Source organism: Delphinus delphis, chromosome X (genome assembly GCF_949987515.2).
Source record: "Delphinus delphis chromosome X, mDelDel1.2, whole genome shotgun sequence".
Taxonomy (NCBI): Eukaryota; Metazoa; Chordata; class Mammalia; order Artiodactyla; family Delphinidae; genus Delphinus; species Delphinus delphis.
Window position 1 is genome coordinate 105473032 of NC_082704.1, and position 20962 is coordinate 105493993.

The window sequence follows — 20962 nt, forward strand, 5'->3', positions numbered from 1 at the left end:
AGAAACTAAAAATCACCTCTAGCCTCATCACCCAGAGTAGTCACTGCTAATATTTGGCGGGTATTGCCCCCATCTTTCTTCCATCTACATGTATATATTTCCTTGCCACATGTATATATTTTCCTATTCTAAAATCATTTTTACTTTGCAATAGCTCATGAACATTTTCTCACATTACTGACTATTCTTTAAGGACTTGATTTTCATCAGCTGCTTAGTGTATAATCTCAGAGTTGTGCAAGATCTCTCTAACCTGTTTAGGGAGTTTGACGTTTTGTCTGTTGACACTGCAATGAATGTCCATGTACACAAATTTACATCTCTGACCATCTCCTCAGGAAAAAAAGTTTTTGTGCCTATTTGCCCAATTACCCCTCCGAACGGCACTACTATTTTACCCTTCCACCAGCAGTAACAGGAGTGTAGTCTTTTTCCTGAGCCCTCACCAACACTGGCCATTACCAATTAAAAAAGATAATCTTGGCGGAGTGACATCAAGATGGCAACATAGGTCATTCCTGACTTTGTTCTCCCTCACAAGAAGAACTATTCACAGAGAAGACACCACTGAGAGAATCCTAGAACACTTGGGTGAGGCTGGAGCACGCCCTGCACTACAGAGACCAAGACAGGTGGCATTAGAAGGGTAAGAGGAGCCGCTACGTGCTCACCGTACTGCCCCTCCCCCAGGCCAGCATGGCACCGTGGAGAAATCTCCCCCGAGCCTCTGGTTCCTCCAGTGGCGAAAGAGGCCCAGATGGACATCCAGCTCTCCCGGCACTGTGGGTTCTTTCTTGCGAGACCATCTCTGGTCTTACCCCATGGTGACTGCAGAGGAATCTGAAGGACTTGACCACTGAGGATCTCATCATGCCACAACCAGCACTCTGATCTTGGCGGACCAAGTTCCTATGTGCAGCGCCCAAGTAGTAGCCCCAGCCAGCCACTTTGTCCATCTGCAGAGTCGAGTCATTGGCACCATCTGACCTGGGAACTCAGTGGAGTCCAAGTCTGTCTGATTTGGGTCCTCAAACAAAGATTTTTGGCCCTGGAGCCCGGTCTGTCCCCACGCATGCAGCGGAGCTGAGTTTTAACCCCCACTGACTGCTGAGTGAAGCTCCCAGCCCCACCCAACCAGAAAGCCTTGCGAGAACACCTGGGAAGCTGCATAGCCCAGCAATACTTGAGCACAGAGTCTGGCAGGCAGAGCTGACAGACGGCAGAGCAAAGCCAGTGGCTGTGTTCAGCTACGGAACTTAGGGTGCAGGTCAGCTTGAATCAAGACCACCCACAAAGAGCCCTTCTGGCCTTGGAGTTAGTTCTCCCACCGTGCCCAGGAAGGGAACCTAATTCCCAGCCCCACTCGTTGCTGAATACACCTTGCAGCCCACCCGACCACAGAATCTAACTAGAGCACACGGGAAGCTGCCTAGCTCATCCAACAACCCTGTGTACAGTGGCACTTGAACAGAGAGCAAAACTGGTGGCCCTGTCTGGCCAGGGAATTCAGTACACACTCTTGCCTGACTCAGGTCCCCAAACAACAAGCCGTACAGGCCCTGGAGCCTATTCTGCTGCCCTACCAGGGAAGAGAGGGTAATTCATGGCCTCACCTACCGGTGAGTATAGTACCCAGTCATGACCATCTAGTTATCCTGACCAGAAAACCCAGGAAGCTGTGGAGCCCAAGCTCCAGCCTCACTTGTGCAGGGAACCAAATCAGCAGTCCTATCCAACTGTTCTCAGGCAGCAGCAAGCCCTCCCTGCCCCGTCACCTCAGAACTTGGGCAGTGGCCTCACCCCAAAATAAACCCTGATAGCAAACCATTCCTGCCCAAGGATGTTACCAGCAAACACATCCAGAAACCCAAACTGAGCTGTCTCTGCCAAAGTACACATGTAAAGTCTGGAAGAGAAGACCACTTACTCAAATGTGCATATACCAATGTAAGAAATCAAGGATCAAAAATATGGTTAATATGACAGCAAAGGAAACTAATAAAGCTCCAACTACGGACCCTAAATAAATGGACATCTCTGAACTTTCAGGCAAAGAATTCAGAATAATCCTCCCAAAGAAGTTTAGTGAACTACAAGCACACACAGACAACACAATTAGCAAAACCATACATGAACAAAATGAGAAACTCAAAGAAATAGGAACCATCAAAAAAAAAAAAAACAACCCCAGACAGAAACCCTAGAGCTGAAAAATACAATGACTGAAGAACTCAACAATGAGCTTCAAAAGCAGACTCTACTAGGCACAAGAAACCTAGAAGTCAAGAAACTATCCAGTCAGGAGGAAAAAGAAAAAAAACAATGAAGAAGAGTGAATAAAACCTATGGGAATTACAGGACACAATCAAAAGAAACAGTATGTACATTATGGGAATTCCAGAAGGAGAAGATAAAGAGACAAAGTGTATTATTTAAATCAATAATGGCTGAAAACTTCCCACAACTTGGGAGAGAAAGGGACATCCAGATCCATAAGGCACAAAGGACACCAAATAGGTTAAACCTGAGTAGGGCTACACTGAGATTATAATTAAATTGTCAAAAGTCAAAGACAAAGAATTTTGAAAGCAGCAAGAGAAAAGAGAAATTACAAACACTGGAACCCTCATAAGACTTCTGGTAGATTTCTCAACAGAAACGTCTGATGTCGGGAGAGAATGGAATGGTATATTCAAATTTTTGAAAAAAAAACATCAAGCAAGAATTCTACGCCTGGCAAAGCTATCCTTCAGAAATGAAGGAGAGATAAAGGTATTCCTGAAGAAACAAAACCTGAGGGAGTTTATCACCACTAGATCTGCCTTACAAGAAAGGCTAAAGGGAGTTCTTTGAGTAAAAGGACACTAAATAACATCATAAAACATAAGAAGGTAGCATAAAACTCACTGGTAATGGTAATTATATAGTCAAAGTTAGATTCTATAATGTAACAGTGGTACATAATTCACATAACTGTACATTAAAGGTTAGAAAACAGGACTTCCCTGCTGGTGCAGTGGTTGAGAATCCGCCTGCCAATGCAGGGGACACGGGTTTGATCCCTGGTCTGGGAAGATCCCACATGCCTGTGCACCAAACTATAGAGCCTGTACTCTAGAGACTAGAGCCACAACTACTGAGGCCGTGTGCCACAGCTACTGAAGCCCGCATGCCTAGAGCCCGTGCTCTGCGACGAGAAGCCACTGCAATGAGAAGCCTGCACACCACAACAAAGAGTAGACCCCAGTCGCCACAACTAGAGAAAGCCTGCACACAGCAATGAAGATCCAATGAAGCCATAAATAAATAAATAAATAAATAAGTAAATAATACTTTAAAAAGTTAGAAAACATAGTAAAAATAACCATGACTACAATAATTTGATATTGGTTACACAATATTTAATCATATATCAACTGTCCAGCAACAATAACCTAAAATGTGAGGGAGAGGACAAGCAAAAGTAAAGTTTAGGAAGTCTATTGAACTTAAGTCATTATCAGTTTAAAATAGTGTGTTATTATTTTAACATAGTCTATGTAAGCCTCATGGTAATGATAAGGCAAAAACCTTAGTATTTACACAAAAGAACATGATAAAGTTGTCAAAGCATACTGATACCAAAAGACATCAAAACACACACAAAAAACACAGCAAAATATGAAACAAGGAACAGAGGAACTACAAAACAGCTAGAAAACAATTAACACAATGGCAATAATAAGTCCTTCCCTATCAATAATTACTTTTAACATAAATGGACTAGATTCTGCAATCAAAAGATACAGAATGGCTAAATGGTTAAAAAAAAAAAAACAAGATCCGACAATATGTTGCCCACAAGAGGTACACTTTAACCTTAAAGACACACACAGACTGAAAATAAAGGAGTGAAGCTCAATATTAAAAAAAAACAAACAACCCAATCCAAAAATGGGCAGAAGACCTAAATAGACATTTCTCCAAAGAAGACACACAGATGGCCAAGAAGCACATGAAAAGCTGCTCAACGTCACTAATTATTAGAGAAACGCAAATCAAAACTACAATGAGATATCACCTCACACCAGTTAGAATGGGCATCATCAGAAAATCTACAAGCAACAAATGCTGGAGAGGGTGTGGAGAAAAGGGAACCCTCTTGCACTGTTGATGGGAATGTAAATTGATCTAGCCAATATGGACAACAGTATGGACGTTCCTTAAAAAACTGAAAATAGAATTACATATGACCCAGCAATCCCACTACTGGGCATATACCCAGAGAAAACGATAATTCAAAAAGACACATGCACCCCAATGTTCATTGCAGCGCTATTTACAATAGCCATGTCATGGAAGCAATCTAAATGCCCATCGACAGACATAATGGATCAAGAAGATGTGGTACATATATACCGTGGAATATTACTCAGCTATAAAAAGGAAAGAAATTGGGTCATTTGTAGAGACGTGGATGGATCTGGAGACTGTCATACAGAGTGAAGTAGTCAGAAAGAGAAAAACAAATATCATATATTAACGCATATATGTGGAACCTAGAAAAATGGTACAGATGAACCGGTTTGCAGGGCAGAAATAGACACACAGATGTAGAGAACAAATGTAGGGACACCAAGGGGGGAAAGTGGCAGGGGGGGTGGTGGTGGTGGGATGAACTGGGAGATTGGGATTGACATGTATACACTAATATGTATAAAATAGATAACTAATAACAACCTGCTGTATAAAAAAATTAAATTAGATTTAAAAATTAAAAAATAAAATTTAAAAAAACAGAAAAAAAAGGGGTGGAAAAAGATAATCCAAGCAAATGGTATATTTTAAGAAGTCAGGGGTAGGTGTACTTACATGAGACAAAATAGACTTTATAGTAAAAATAGTACAAAGAGACAAAGAATGTCAACATATAATGATAAAGCGGTCAATCCATCAAGAAGATATAATAATTGTAGATATTTATGCATCCAACGTTGGAGCACCCAAATATATAAAGCAGACCTAAACTGAGAAACATCAATACAATAATAGTTGGGGACTTTAATACCCCACTCTCAACAATGGATAGATCATCCACACGGGGAATCAATAAGGAAACAGTGGATATGAACAACGCTATAGATCAACTGAACCTAAGGGACATATACAGGATATTCTATCCAATAAAAGCCAAATATACACTCCTAAGTGCATATGGAACATTTTTTAGAATAGACCATATGTTAGGCCACAAAACAAGTCTAAGCAAATTTAAGAATATTGAAATCATACCAAGTATCTTCTCTGACCACAATGGTATGAAACTAGAAATCAGTAACAGGAAGAAAACTAGAAAATTCACAAATACATGGAAATGAAAAAATATTCTCCTGACCCATCAAAGAAGAAATGAAAGGGGAAATAATTTATCTTGAGACAAATGAAAAATGGAAATACTACATACCAAAACTTATGGCATGCACCAAAAGCAATTCAAAGAGGGAAGTTCATAGCAATAAATGCCTACATTAAGAAATAAGAAAAGTCTCAAATAACGTAACTCTATACCTTAAGGAACCAGAAAGAGCAGAACAAACTGAGCCCAAAGTTAGCAGAAGGAAGGAAATAAAGATTAGAGCAGAAACAAATGAGATAGAGAATAGGAAGACAATAGAAAAGGTTAACAACACTTTAACAAAACTAAGAGTTAGTCCTTGGAAAAGATAAACAAGGTTGTCAGACCTTTAGCTAGACTCACCAAGAAACAAAGAGAGAGGACTCAAATCAACAAAATTATAAATGAAAAGGGAGACATTACCACTGATACCACAGAAATACAAAGGATTATAAGAGGCTACTATGAACAATTTATACACCAACAAACTGGACAAACTAGAATAAATGGACACATTTTTAGAAACATACAACCTAACAAGACTGAATCAGGAAGAAAGAGAAAATCTGGACAGACCGATTAGTATTAAGGAGATTGAATCATTAATCAAAAATCTCCCAATGAAGAAAAGCCCAGGACCAGATGGCTTCACTGGTGAATTTTAGCAAGCATTTGAAGAAGAATTAATGCCAATCCTTCTCAAACTCTTCCCAAAATACTGAGGAGGTGGGAAACCCCCAAACTCGTTTTACAAGATCAGCATTACCCTCATACCAAAGCCAGAAAAGGACACTCTCAGAAAAGAAAACCATAGGCCAATATCCCTTATGAATATAGATGCAAAAATTCTCAGTAAAATACTAGCAAACTGAATTCAGCAGCACATTAATAAGATCTTTCGCCATGACCAAGTGGGATTTATCCCTGAGATGCAAGGATAGTTCAGACACAAATCCATCAATGTGATGCATCAATTAATAGAATGAAAGGAAAAAAATCATATGATCATCCCTATAGATGCTGAAAAAGCATTTGACAAAATTTAACAACTATTTATGACAGTTGTTAAAAACTACAAACTAGGTATAGAAGGAATATACCACAACATAATAAAGGCCATATATGACAGCTAACATCATACGCAATTGTGAAAGGTTAAAAACTTGTCCTCTAAAATCAGGAACAAGGCAAGGCTGCCCACTCTCACCACTCCTATTCAACATAGTACTCAAAGTCCTAGCCAGAGCAGTCAGGCAAGAAAAAGATATAAAAGGCATTAGGATTGGAAAGGAAGAAGTAAAATAGTCTCTATTTGCATATGACATGATTTTATACATAGAAAATTCTAGAGACTCCATCAGTAACCTGCGAGATCTAATCAATTCAGTAAAGTTGCAGGATACAAAATTAACATACAAAAATCAGTAGCATTTCTGTACACTGATAATGAATTATCTGGAAAAGGGACTTAAATTATCCCATTTACAGTAGCATCAAAAAGAATAGAATACTGGGGCTTCCCTGGTGGTGCAGTGGTTGAGAGTCCGCCTGCCGATGCAGGGGACGTGGGTTCGTGCCCCGGTCTGGGAAGATCCCACATGCCACAGAGCGGCTGGGCCCGTGAGCCATGGCCGCTGAGCCTGCGTGTCCGGAGCCTGTGCTCCACAGCGGGAGAGGCCACAACAGTGATAGGCCCGCGTACCACACACACAAAAAAGGAATAGTATACTTAATTTAACCAAGGAGGTGAAAGATCTCTGCACTGAAAGCTACAAGACACTGAAGAAAGAAATCCAAGAAGACACCAATAACTGGAAAGATATCCCATGCTCATGGATTGAGAGAATTGTTAAAATGTCCATACGATCCAAAGCCATCTATAGATTCAATGCAATTCCCATCAAGATTCTAATGGCATTTTTTTTCAGAAATAGAAAAAAAGTCCTAAAATTTATATGGAAGCACAAAAGACCCTGTGTGGACAGCCAAAACAATCTTGAGAAAGAAGAACAAAGTGGGAGGCATCACACTTCTTGCTTTCAAACTATACTATAAAGCTGTAGTAATCAAAACAGTATGACAGTGGCATAATAACAGACACATAGACCAACAAAACAGAATTGAGATCCCAGGAGTAAACCCATGCAAGGGAGCCAAAAATACTCACTAGAGAAAAGACAGTATCTTCAATAAATGGTGCTAGAAAATTGGACATTTACATGTAAAAGAATGAAAGTAGACCCCTATCTTACACCACCCACGAAAATTGACTTGAACTAGATTAAGGATTTCAATGTGAGATCACAATCCATAAAATTCCCAGTAGAAAACATCAGAGCAAAACTCCTTGACATGGGTCTTGGCAATGATTTTTTGGATATGACACCTAAGGCACAAGCAACAAAATAAATGAGACTACATCAAACTGAAAAATTTTGCATGGCAAAGGAAACCACCTACAAAATTAAAAGACAGCCTACGGAAAGGGAAAAAATATTTACAAACCATGTATCTGATAAGGAATTAACATCCAAAATATATAAAGATCTCATAGAGTTGAGTAGCAAAAAACCAAGTAATCCAATTTAAAAATGGGCAAAGGACCTGAAAAGACATTTTTCCAAAGAAGATATACCAATGGTTAACAAGTACATGAAAAGATGTTCAACATCACTAAATCAACAGGGAAATGCAGATCGAAACCACAATGAGATATTATCTCACACCTGTTAGAGTGTGAGCAATAAAAAGACAAGAGAACAAATGCTGGCAAGTATGTAGAGAAAAGGGAATGCTTGTGCACTGTTGGTGGGATTGTCAACTGGTACAACCAATATGGAAACATTATGAAGGTTCCTCAAAAAATTCAAAATATGATCCAGAATTTCCACTTGTGGGAATACAGTTGACCCTTGAACAGGTTTGAACTGCATGGGTCCACTTATACTTGGATTGTTTTCAGTATTAAATACTAAGTTACTACATGATCTACAGTTGGTTGAATCCACAGACATAGAACTGTGAACGCCGAGGGCCAACTCCAATGTTTTACACCGATCTTTCGACAGCAGAGGGTCAGCATCCATAACCCCCCCCATTGTTCAAGGGTCAACTGTTATATCTGAAGGAAATGAAAACACTGTGTTGAAGAGATAACTGCACCCCTGTGTTCATGGCAGCATTATTGGTAATAGTGAAGACATGGAAACAACCTAAGTGTCTGTCAATGGATGAATGGACAAAGTTGTGGTTTATACACACACACACACACACAATGGATTATTACTCATCCATATAAAAGGAGGAAATCCCACCATTTGTGATAACACGGATGGACCTTGAGGGCATTTTGCCAAGTGAAATAAGTCAGAGAAAGACAAATACTGTATGATTTCACTGACAGATTGTGTTTACCAGAGGTAGGGAGTATGGGGAGGGGAAATTGCATGAAGGGGATCAAAAGGTACAAATTTCCAGTTATAAGTAAGTACTAGGCATGTAATGTACAACATGATCACCATAGTTAACATTGCTGTATGGTATATATACAGGTTTTGAGAGTACATCCTAAGAGTGTTCATCACAAGGAAAAAATATTTGTATCCATATGAGATGATGGATGTTAACTAACCTTATTGTAGTAATTATTTCACGATTTAAGTGAAATCATTATGCTGTACACCTTAAACGTATATAGTTTAAGAACCAGAAAGAGAAGTTCAGTTGTTCATACAATTGAATTGTATGTCAATTCTATCTCAAAACTGGAAAAACTTTTAAAAGGTTGGGAAGATGAAAAATATCTTTAGCAATCTGATATATTAAAAGAGGTATCTCCCATCACTTTGCGTTAGTTTATTAGTGATGCCAAACATTTTTTAGAGTTCATTTATAAGTCTTTTGTGAGTTACCTGTATGTGCCAAATGGTCGTTATATTCTTTTTGGTTTCTAAGCTCTGTTTATATACTAAAATGCTTTATTTGTATTTAAATGTTGCAAAAATCCCCCCCCCCCCTTTTCTTTTTGGCAGTACGCGGGCCTCTCACTGTTGTGGCCTCTCCCGTTGTGGAGCACAGGCTCCGGACGCACAGGCTCAGCGGCCATGGCTCATGGGCCCAGCCTGCTCCGCGGCATGTGGGATCTTCCCGGAACGGGGCACGAACCCGTGTACCCGGCATCGGCAGGCACACTCTCAACCACTGCGCCACTAGGGAAGCCCTCCCCCTTTTTTTCATTTGCCTTGTACCTTATTTCATAGTGGTTTGTTGTTTTTTTTTTTTTAGGTACAGAAGTTTTAAATTTTCTATACAGCCAAACATCAATCTTTTTTTTTAATGGTTTCTTTTTTTGCTTTTATGCTCATACCCAAAGGTATTTCTACATCACCAATCTTACCATACCCTTCTCTTGATTAAAATCTTCCAGGAGCTCCTCAGGAGAAATCCATCCTCCTCCTGGTGCTCCAGCCTCAACTACTGTCACCCTATAGGCACTTGGGGCCCAGTCAGGCCAAGCAGTTATGCTTAGCCCTGTCTACTTAGCACCTTCTGTTTGGAAAGCCAGTCCTCACCCAGCCCCACGGGCTCACCACCCATCTCCACCCCATCTTCCCGCATGTCACTGAAGCCCCAGCTTCGATATGACCACCAACTTTATCCTTTTCTTCCCCCCATGCCCCTCCTCACCCAGGTAACTCCACTCCAGCCCTGGACGTCCTGGGACGTGCACTGCATGCTCCCTTCTCGGAGTTCTGTCTGGAACGTGCTTCCCCCCGATTGCCATTCATGTAGTCCCCTCCTCACCTCTTTCAGGTCTCTGCTCAGACAGCATCTTCTCAGTGAGGCCTTCCCTGAGCGCCCTACTGACCTTTGCAGCCCACCTGTCTCCCCGGCCCACACCCCAATCTGCTAACCTCTCTCGTTGTAGTTTTCTCTCAGACCATAGTTCCATCTGACACACCTCATATTTTGCTTATTGTGTGATTCCTCCCTCATATCCATGAGGATAGGGATTTTTGTTTTATTTCCTGCTGCACTTCGAAGTACCGAGGACATTGCCATTTGCCTGGCACATCAGATAGCAGTTCGATTTGGAGATGGAGGAAAAGGTGGTAAGAAGGGGTGAGCCCCAAGAACCAGCCGGGAGGATAATCTGATGTGGCAGCATCTTCCTGCCCCAGAATCTCACTCAGCCCCTCCCCAGAGATAGTCTGGGGAACACGGGCTGTCATGCGAGCCTGCGTTTGTGCGTGCAGGTACTTAGAGCAGCAGCTGTCCTTCCTGCCTTGTTTGTTTCCCTCCCGCCTCAGAAGGCTCCTTTAACAGACGCCTTCTCTCCCTTCTCTCTCTAGAAGCAGATGTTCCAGGAGAGGAGTAGCCGGATGCTGCAGGCCTTGTCCCCGAAGCAGAGCCCTGTGAGCAGCCCCACCAGGAGCCGGTCCCCTTCACGCTCCCCGTCGCCCACCTTCTCGTGGCTCCCGAACAAAACCTCACCCCCCTCCTCACCCAAAGCCGCCTCAGCCTCCATCAGCAGCATGAGTGAGGGGGATGAAGATGAGAAGTAAAGGCTGCTGGGAGAAAACAAGAGCCACGCCACCCAGGCTGGGGGGAGGGCGGGGGCACGGGGGATGCCTGAGTGGCGTGGGAGCTGCAGCTCGGCCAGGAGACCCTGAGCTCTGCTAAGGGAAGGCCTTGAGACCAGCTCTCCGTCAGTCTCCACTCAGCCTAAGACTTGGACTCTGCATGGAGGTTTCCCGCCAGACAACCTATACGAACCTTCTTAGCATCATCTAGAACCACTACTTTAACCTTGCTAAGGAAAGATGAAGAGCACCCCTGGGAGACTTGCACTGAGTGGCGTGCCTTCTGCTTTGGTCCTTACACTGGCCCCCACCAAGCATACCACCTGTGGAAGCGTCTGCTCCCTCAATCTACTTCCAGCTCCTAAGGGCCCTGCACGTTGCCTCCTACCACCCGAGCTCTACCAGAATAAAGTTGTTTCCAGTAGAGGTGGCACAGTGCTTCTGAAGTAGTCAAGCTACAGACAAAGGCCAACCTTCTCAGTTTAGCCACGAGACCTGATGTTGCAACACATCAATTCTTTCCAGTTCCAGGAACGCGGCGTCTAGACCAAGCCTTGCTTTAGGCTACGTATATCAAAGGTCACCTAGCGTGAACCTCAACTTCTTATTCCAAGGACAGTTTTGTCAAGGAGAACGCCACCTAAGGCGTAATGTCTCCTGGTTGTACTCTTTCATCATTGGTTTGACTTGTTTTCCAGAAACTACCTTAATCTGTGGGAAATGCAACAAAACAGAACATCATATATATACATACATATATATATATATATATGTATATGTGTGTGTATATGTATATGAAGGAGCCGCTTTGCTTTGGCTCCAAGTTTAGCAGGTGGTAGATGTTTCCTGAAGCTTCTCCTTCAAGGATGCTATTACGGAATGGCTTTTCCCATTTCTGACCAGTTAACAGTTTCATAGACCTCAAGTAACGGTTTGATGTACCAAACCACATAGTATACCAATAGGGGGTGCTACCTGCACGTATCTGTTCTATGTATGCTCCCAATACGCCATCCAGGGTGTGTACCATGTGCAATATGAATCTATGGTGGTGGCATTTTACATTATCCCCCTCTACTGCTCTCACCCTAATACCCTGCTGAAACCCTTGGTCTTAAGAACTACCTGGTTCCCTTGTGACTTGGGCACTTCGTCAGCTCATCCTGCATTCCCGTAGAAATGTCCCAGCCACGAAATCAGCATGTTGTGCTCACAGCCTCCCATCATCTTCCTGGGTAGAGGAAGGCTCTGAATAGTTTCGCCGAGCGAGGTGGAAACCTCAGCCGGACCTCAGCCTCTGGATGTTCCAGGTAGTCCTGTAATTACCCACCTCCCCGGCCCTAGGTTTCAAATGGGATGAAGACGCTAAGTATGCCTGCTGAGTTGTCTGAAGTTACTGTCCCCTAAGCACAGGTGGAAATGAGCAGGTAGAGGCAAGATGTAGAAGAGGCATTGGGTAGAAGAGGCATTGCCCGGCTGTCCCAGTAAAGCCAGAGGCCCGACACAGCAACTTGCGGACAGAGCCCGGCATCTCGTGACAGAAACTCTCCCTTTCAGAGACCCTGGGAAACAGCCTTCTGGGTGACAAGTGGGGCAACCAGTGAAGGAAGGTGGCATGTCTTTCCCCCTCGTGTTGGGGTTGAACTACCTCCCTACCCACCTGGAGATAAGTGGTGTTTGTTGGGAAGCAAAACCGTGCGGCTAAGCTGGCTGGGAACCCCCTTATCTGGGCACTTCCTCCGGAACCGTGTCGAGCACTCACAGGGCAGAGAGCTGGTGGGAACACGGCACGTGCGAAGAAAACTTGTTGCCGTCAAGGCCCACAGCACTGCTCTGCTGAGAGGGGCAAAGGCCCCGTTCTTCCACTGTGCCCGTTTGGTCTCTCTCCCGTCGTGTACCCAGGGCACACTGGGCATGTATGCCCACCATCTCCTGAGTGGTGACAGGGTGAGGAGGCCCGCTGGGGAAGGCAAGGCAGTCAGAACAAGGGAAGAGAAAAGGAGAAAGAGGTGCCTAGAGAAAGGCAAGTAGGTTAAAGAGAATCTGCGCGCTCAAACCGTTTCAGGGCCTCCCTTTGTAGGGGAAACTCTCTTGGGAATGCCTTTTATGGGCTTTGGCCACGGCCCAGAGCAGATGAATCACTTTTACCTGATTCCTGCTCTGGAGCAAATAGCTTGGAATTGATGTATCGGGCAGATTCTAAGTTTGCCGGCCTCACGCACCACACTGACAGGTGCCGCTTATGTAACTCATCAGATTCAGTGCCATCCTAGCTGCCAATTATGGGAAATGACCAATGCCTGGGATATCCCAGGGATGGGCCGTAACAACCCACAAGCGGATTCTAGGTCTCACCCTCTGTCCCGCTCCTGACCTGTAACAATACCTCCCTCCCCACCCTAAGGCTACGAGATTACTGAGAAGGAATGAGGAGATTCTGCAACCCAACTTTTGATGCGTCCTGGCCACCAGTTTGTCCCTGCCCCTCCTCTCCTGCTTGGGAGGAGATGGGGCGGCTCTTTGTTTGGGCCGGCCACTCAACAGTAATGGCCAAGAGTGCGTTAAGGCTGGAATGAGAGATGTACAAAGTGTGACACAAGCTTGCAGAGGTAAGCGGGAATGACAAAAAGCAAGGAAAGGTTCTTTTGCCCTAGACAGGGAAGGAAGCTTCAGACTGAGGGCTGGAGAAGAACAGTTTAGGTCATGGAAGGAGGCAGGTTACATGCAGATGGGCAGGAGGGGGGGCGTACTTCCTTTCCGCTCCCTTACAAGTGTCACTCACTCCCTACCAGGTAAAGGAGCCAGGCTTTCTTTCACAGACACCCAAGGTTAGTGGGTACCTGTGCAGGATGTGGGTTCCCGTCCCCCCACCCCGTCCAGCTTCCCCATTTCAGCCCTTCTCCATTAGCTGCCACATCTTCCTCCTGGGGACCCTGAAATCAAATGTTCACCAGCTAAAAACATGGGGCAACTGTAATGTCATAGTCACATTGAATGGCCCGTCTCTGGCAAGCCAACTCCCGTGGGCCAGGACTTTACAAAGGCAAAGGAAACCAGCCCCAAGAGGAGTTATCCCAAGACCTAAGTCTGCCTTCTGACCTGCTGTGCGGGGAAGAGACACAGCTGCGGGATGGCCAGCTTGCTCCATGCCTTAGGCTGGAGTTACTGAGAGTCCATCCTTGGAGGGAGGGACGGGAAGAGCATGGATTCGTTCTCTCCATCTTCGGGACTTACCACCCAGGCATACCCCAGGGAGAGATTGCGAGATGGCGACCTACACTCAGCTGAATCAGATGAACCCGAAGGGAGCAGAGATGTCCCTGTTCCTCAAGCATCCGTTCAGCACTAGTCTTGGCCATCAGATTTGTCCTTTTTTAAAAAAACACGAGCTCATGAGGCGTTTGCAACTTTTACTTTCTCTCTAGACTTGAGTTTTTTGTTGTGTCCCTGCAGTGTGTCCCGGGACAAAGCCATAAGATCATACATACTTAAGACTATGCTGTACACGTGAGACAAGACGACGACTCGTCTGGGTTAAAGCCCGACCTTACGCCCAAGCATCTGCTCTGGTGCTGAATAACGCGAACTTCCAGAATCAGCCCCACCCCTCCCCAACCCACTCCTACCCCTGCACATGCCCCCCCCCCCCCCCCCCGCTCCAGACCCACTCCTGCTCGCCAACGGGACACGGCATTGCCAACGTGTTTATAAATAAAGGGATGCAGAATTGCACTTCTCCTACTGTGTTTCTTAAAAGCGTGGTGCTGTGCGTTCCTACTTATGAGCTCTGGCGCAATACGGAGGAGTGCAGGTGTGGCCGCTATCGTGCCTCCGCCCAGCCGGGCCCCAGCCCTTCAGAATGATGGGTCTGCGTGCAGTGCAGCACGGGGCCAAGCCTGGAGTTGCCAGCTGGCTCACGCCTGACATGCAAACAACCTAAAGGTCCAGCAGCAGAGGAGCGGATGAAGGAGATGTGGTACATATATACAAAGGAGTACTACTCGGCCATAAAAATGCGAAATGATGCCATTTGCAGCAACATGGAACAACTAGTGATTATACGAAGTCAGCCAGAAAGACAAATACCATATGATATCACTGATCTGTGGAATCTAAACTATGACACAAATGAACCCATCTACTAAACAAACAGACTCACGGACATAGAGAACAGACTTGTGGTTGCCAAGGGGGAGGGGGGAGGGAGGGATGGATTGGGAGTTTGGGGTTAGTAGATGGATTCAACAACAAGGTCCTACTGTATAGCACAGGGAACTATAGCCAATCTCCTGGGGTAAACCATAATGGAAAAAATACAAAAAGGAATGTATATATGTGTATAACCGAGTCACGTTGCTGTACAGCAGAAATTAGCACAACATTGTAAATCAACTAGACTTCAATTAAAAAAAAAAAAAAGTCTGCTTAGGAGCACTCACCTGGAGGGGAGGTCACGTAGGGAGCCCGGCCAGGACCCTGAGTTGTACGCTCCACTGCCAGCTTGCTTTCTGACCTCGGCCAAACCACTTCACTTCTCAGACCTCAGCGTCTGCTTTTGTAAAACGAAGGGGTTGAAGGCAATTGTTTCTGAGGTCTCCTTTGACTGTAAAAGTCTCTGAATTTATGAGGCGGGCTGCGTTCTCCCTAAGCTTCTCCAGCTATGGTGCTGTCACTGAGCCACCAAGAGGAAGTGCTCACCCTTCACTGGGACGCTGGAGACGCGGCCTGGGACCTCCACAACCGACGGCACCAGTGCCGCACTCACGACCGCAGCCTCCAGCAGACTCTCGGGCTCCACCCACCCTTCTTATCTAGCTGCCTGGTGGGATACTTTTCACCTGGACTTAAACATTGGGGCGTGGCCATTTCCACCACTTCTCCATCTGTGGGGAAAAGCTCCTTTGGTCAGCTGGAGGCAGATAGATGGGGGTGGAGGCGCTCAATCAGGATTCCAAATGTCAACAATTAAGGCAGATTGATGTTCTCGGCCTTCCATGAGCATTGTGCTCAGGCCCTCCTAGCCGAATTTACGAGCTTCTATTAACTCCATCTGGAGGGGTTTAGCTCTTTGAACCGACAACAGTTCTAACATCAGCCTAGATTCTAGAAGAAATAGAACCAGGCCTGCAGGCAGCAAGGGAATTCATTTAAAAATTGAATTCCTATCGTTCACAGACCACAGTACTTGGCTTTTGCCATACAGATCAAACACGTTCTCGACAGGCTGTATTTAGAGTCACGGTTACAGGTTTCTTCACGTTCCATGATACCTCAGAAATGTTCTCAAGGGAAAAGCAGTTCTAAGGCATAACAAAACTCACGTTTAAGAACTCTGATATTTGCTCCAAAGAGAATGAGCCTTTGTTAGCAAACCCCTAGGATTAAAAGGTATGCTATCAAAAATGTTTACACACACACACACACACACACACACACACACACACACACACACAGAGTCCTCTTGTATTGAAGTCCTCACAGCTTATTGGAGTTGAATGTTTAAGCAACTTCTCCAGGTATTCAGCAGAGGCTATTAGATAAAAAGACTCCTACAGAGATGCTTTTCAGGCAAAGAGGGACAGTTCATTAGCACCAAGTGTATACCCAGTGATCCAACTCTTCAAGAAACCGTCAAGTAAAATCCTGAAAATAAAGAACCAGTAAAATCTGAAATATCATTAAGAGCATAAACAGGTGCAAATTGTTCTTTACATTAGGCCCTGTACTGCCATAACTTATATTCTAGAAAAAAACCCACCATATTGGTTGAATGTCAGCTGCAGTTGACCACATGTGGGGAACTTGAGGAGAATGTTCAGAGTAGGGTTGACTTGTCTCCTGTAAGCAATTTTTATTCTCCTTACCTTTGTTATCTTTCTTGGGGGGCAGGGAAAGGAATTAATCTGCCAGGTTACTGTACTCTATTCATCAAAGCTGAGTTCTGATGGAGGGATTAGACATAACTAAAATATTTGATACATCATCTTCCATTTTAAAAGAATTAATGAATCCATACCTGAAAGAGCTGGGATACTTTACCTCTTCCACGGGGACCTTTTCAACTTCTTATACTTGCAAATGAACTTGTCGCTCTAAAATTTCCAAGTTCAAAGAAAACCTGTCATCTTCTGCCATGCACATGGCAGGACATGACTCATTACATAGCTTGAGGCGGTAACCAGACTTCCTTGTCTGATAATCACGTTCCACAGGACAGATGTTGGCAAGATGCCATTTACTGGTCTGACCATACAAACTGACATTGACACAACTGAGTCATTGATTCTTTTTCCATTTTTTCCCATATCTGGCACCCAGGGATAAAGTAGTTGAAGAGGTGTGTGTGTTAGTTTCCTATTGCTGTAACAAATTCAGTGGCTTAAAACAACACAGTGTGTTATTTTACAGTTCTGGAGGTCAGACGTCCAAAATGGGTCTTACTGGACTAAAATTAAGGTGCTGGCAGGGCTGCATTCCTGTCTGGAGGCTCTAGGGGAGAATCCATTTTCTTGCATTTTCTAGCCTGCATTCCTTAGCTCGTGGTCCCCTTCCATCTTCAAAGCCGGCCATGGCCAGTCCAATCTTTCTCACATCACATCACTATGACATTCCTTCTGCCTCTCTCCTCTATGTATGAGGGCCCTTATGATGACATTGGGCCCACTAGGATACTCCAGGACACGCTCCCTATTTTAAGGTCATCAGAAACTTTAATTCCTTCTTGCCATGTAATAAAACACATTCCCAGGTTCTAAGAATTGGGACGTGAACATCTTTGGGGGGCCATAATTCTATGACTGAAGACAATGGTCATAAACCCTTGAACCTTTTTCCAGATCCTAACAGAGTTGAGGAGAAGTAATCCTCATGCAGATAGAGAGATTCGTGTTCCTCTTTTTAACATTCCTACATCTACTCGCGATGGACCCCTTAAATGTTTCTCTTGAGTCTTGACATCCACAAGAGAAGCATGGGATAGGTATAATGGGAGATGTTGGACCCAAATGAACAGGCTAATTGGCCCATGAGGAAAGGAAGGGTTGGCTCCTCAACTCATGAACATGGAGCCGTGGCTGTTAGAGAAGGAAGTTTAAGAGCTCCCTCCCTCTTCTCTGTACATATCCTCCAATTCATATTTGCTATACCAAGAAGACAAGAAGTGGAAGCGCAGCTAACCAAAGTCTTTGATCGCTGGACACATTCTTGCTGAAATAAGCCAAGGAATACAGTTTCTGGCTATCAGGCAGCATCTGTTTCCTACCTATGCTCCCCCTGGTTTGTTTTTGGTTTTGTTTTTCTGGTCATTGGAGGTTGACCACAGCCAGTTTAAGCTGGGACTCACTTCCAGCCATCAAGTATCAAGGTATGCCATGCTCCTTTCTAGAGTAACTTATTTTTCCATGGTTGCCTTTGATCTGCATTTTAACTTAAGGTCTCAAATACATTCCTGTCCGAAACATTCAGTAAACATTTACGTGAGCTCGTAGGTGCTGGAGAAACAAAGACAAAAGAGGACACCATCCCTCCCCCCACCGCAATTTCAGTTCAGTAACTTGACTCTCAATTCTGACCTCTCCTGAGTGGCCCAGCCTCTGGCTTTACTGAGCTCTTGATGAACAGTCCACGTTTCGGACTGTGCCAAAGAGAATTTGACAATCATTTGACTAACTTCACTTATTTTCTTTTAACTAATCTCTTTGGGGTGGAGTGCTCTAAATTTCCCAGAGTGCTAAGAAAGATTGCTAACTCCTACTCAGAATAGGGAAAAATAGAAAAAAAATAGATTTGTAAAAGTAGGTTTTCTATTTATGAGAAACCACTTGTTGAGAATGCTGAACGGTGGAGGCTGGTGACATCACCCCTCAGCTGGCCCGTGAACAGGAAGACTCTTAGGCGAGTTACCTAAGTCACAAGGCGTCAGCACACTCTTTCCCTAAAGGCCTTACCAAACAGGTGTGGGCCCTGGCCTGGAATGAACTCTATTTGAACAGAGCTGTTCTATGGATGAGATGGTCATTCGATGTCTCACCTTAGATTCTTCAATTGCAGGGTGGCTGACGGACTTCTCCCAGAATAATGGGGCAGAATTTGCTTTCATAAATTATTATTTTGTTACCAGTCGAAGCCCTAGAAAAAGAGCAGTTTTCATGTAAGAAGCTCGTTCCAATGATTGTGCCAAGGTGACAATAATTACCTCTAACTTTAGAAATGATGACACTATTATATTAAGCTGTTACTAAGGAACTGTTGGAACGCTTCTGCGTCCATCACTGTTGTTGAAATCATTAACATGTTTATTTTGTTTGAGCACTAGCAAATTCTGTTTGGACAAGAATGCCAGAAAACAGTAAGAGTAGCATTAGCTTAGAGTTTCTTGCACAGAAGGAAACGGCAAAGCTGCTCAGTTGTCCAAAATCCAAATCGACAAGGCCTTTTCTCTAAGTATTTCCCAATTACCTGTTAAATAGAACATCAATTGGACCCTAGGCCTGCTCTATGCCAGGGAGACAGGATTTGCTGCTCCCAGAATTTTAGCCACTCTCAGAGGCTGGTCTGTGGTTTGGACTTGATCAGTGGTTTTTCAATCCTGTCACATGTTAGAATCTCTTAGGGAACCCTTTAAAAAAGACTTCTCAGACACCATCTGATGGAATGGATCTGAAATGGGCCCCAGTACTTGGAGATTCCAATGTGGCCAGGTTGAGACCCTCTGGGCTATAGTCAACACTTCAATTCAGAGAACAAAGTGAGCCTCTGAGAGAACTGGATTCAAAGAGGGTGACAATCAATGCCTTTTGTAGCAAAGATGAGAAGTGACGTGCCAAGCAGCTAGGACAGGAAAAGGTCGAGGTATCATCTTGTTATTTTCTTATCCAAAGAGAGACTCTTATGTTAATGAAAGTGTCATCAGTAGGCAGAGGACAAAGGATTCATTTTACGACCAACATTTAGAAATGACAAGGGTACCGTCAAGCACCCAACCCAATGACTGGTGAAAATGGGTACTCGATGTTAATTTAAAAAAATGCTGCAACAACCTGTAATGCCTGTACGTAGCTGCACTGTCCAATATGGTTGCCACTAGCCACAGGTGGCTATTTGAACTTAAATGAATACCAATTAAAAATTCAGTTCCTCAGTTGAACTAGCCACATTTTAAGTGTACAGGTGGCTCGTGGTGGCCATATTGGACAGCAAAGCTAGAGAACATGCCCATCATCCCAGAGTTCTAGTGGTGGACAGAGGCAACCCCTCCTATGTGATGCTTTATAATTTATTCACGTGAGCAAAGAGTATGTCTCTGTTACTACGAACACCTGAAAACATCAGCAGATAACCATTTGTAAACACGCATTGTTAAGCCATTGGAAAGAATTCTGAAATGAGGACAAGGAAGTAAAAACCGACACTACAGTGCAATGCTCTTCAGCAGCTTCATGGAACCACAGACTCTTGAGTGAGGGTCTCTTTGTGAGTCTAAACCATAGTTACTTGCTGAATTTCAAACAGGGCAGGAGTGGCTGCTACAAGAATGCTCTTCCCCAGATGTGAATGATGTGTTAGAACAGTGACTGCTGGATGGACGATTTAAGAATTCTAACTAAAACCACTGTCACTTTCAAGAGTCAGTGGTTTGGTACTCTTTGGGCAAGATACAGCACAACATGACAGCAGTTGATTAGTAACTGCTTCACATTTTAGGTTTTAAAGAGAGCCCTGTAACATCAGACCTGGAAAGAACCCTGAAATCATGCAGTCCAACTCCCTAATTTAATAGATGAAGATACCAAAGCACAGTTAACAGGGAGCCGGTAGGGGAACCAAGGCAAACATGCTGATTTCCTGACATTAATACTCCCCAGGAATCATCCAAACCGAAGTTTCTTGCCTCAAACTTTCTAGACGTTTTGTTTTTTAGTGATGAGAACACAGGACAGGCAGTTGTGCAGCTCTCAAATTTGAAAAAAGACACCCATTCATCACTGAAGACTTAGTAAAAGAATGA

The 20962-nt window shown here is 44.0% G+C and overlaps 1 protein-coding gene across 2 annotated transcripts in view; it reads left to right on the plus strand.

Annotated features, from left to right (window-relative positions):
- Nucleotides 1-14594, plus strand: part of PCYT1B (phosphate cytidylyltransferase 1B, choline) — a 142400-nt gene extending 127806 nt beyond the window's left edge. For both annotated transcript variants that reach the window (XM_060002689.1, XM_060002690.1), the window contains one exon: nt 10726-14594. In XM_060002689.1, coding sequence (XP_059858672.1) covers nt 10726-10938 — 213 coding nt within the window. In that variant the 3' untranslated portion in view covers nt 10939-14594. The remainder of the gene's footprint in view (nt 1-10725) is intronic.
- The last annotated feature ends 6368 nt before the right edge of the window (nt 14595-20962 follow it).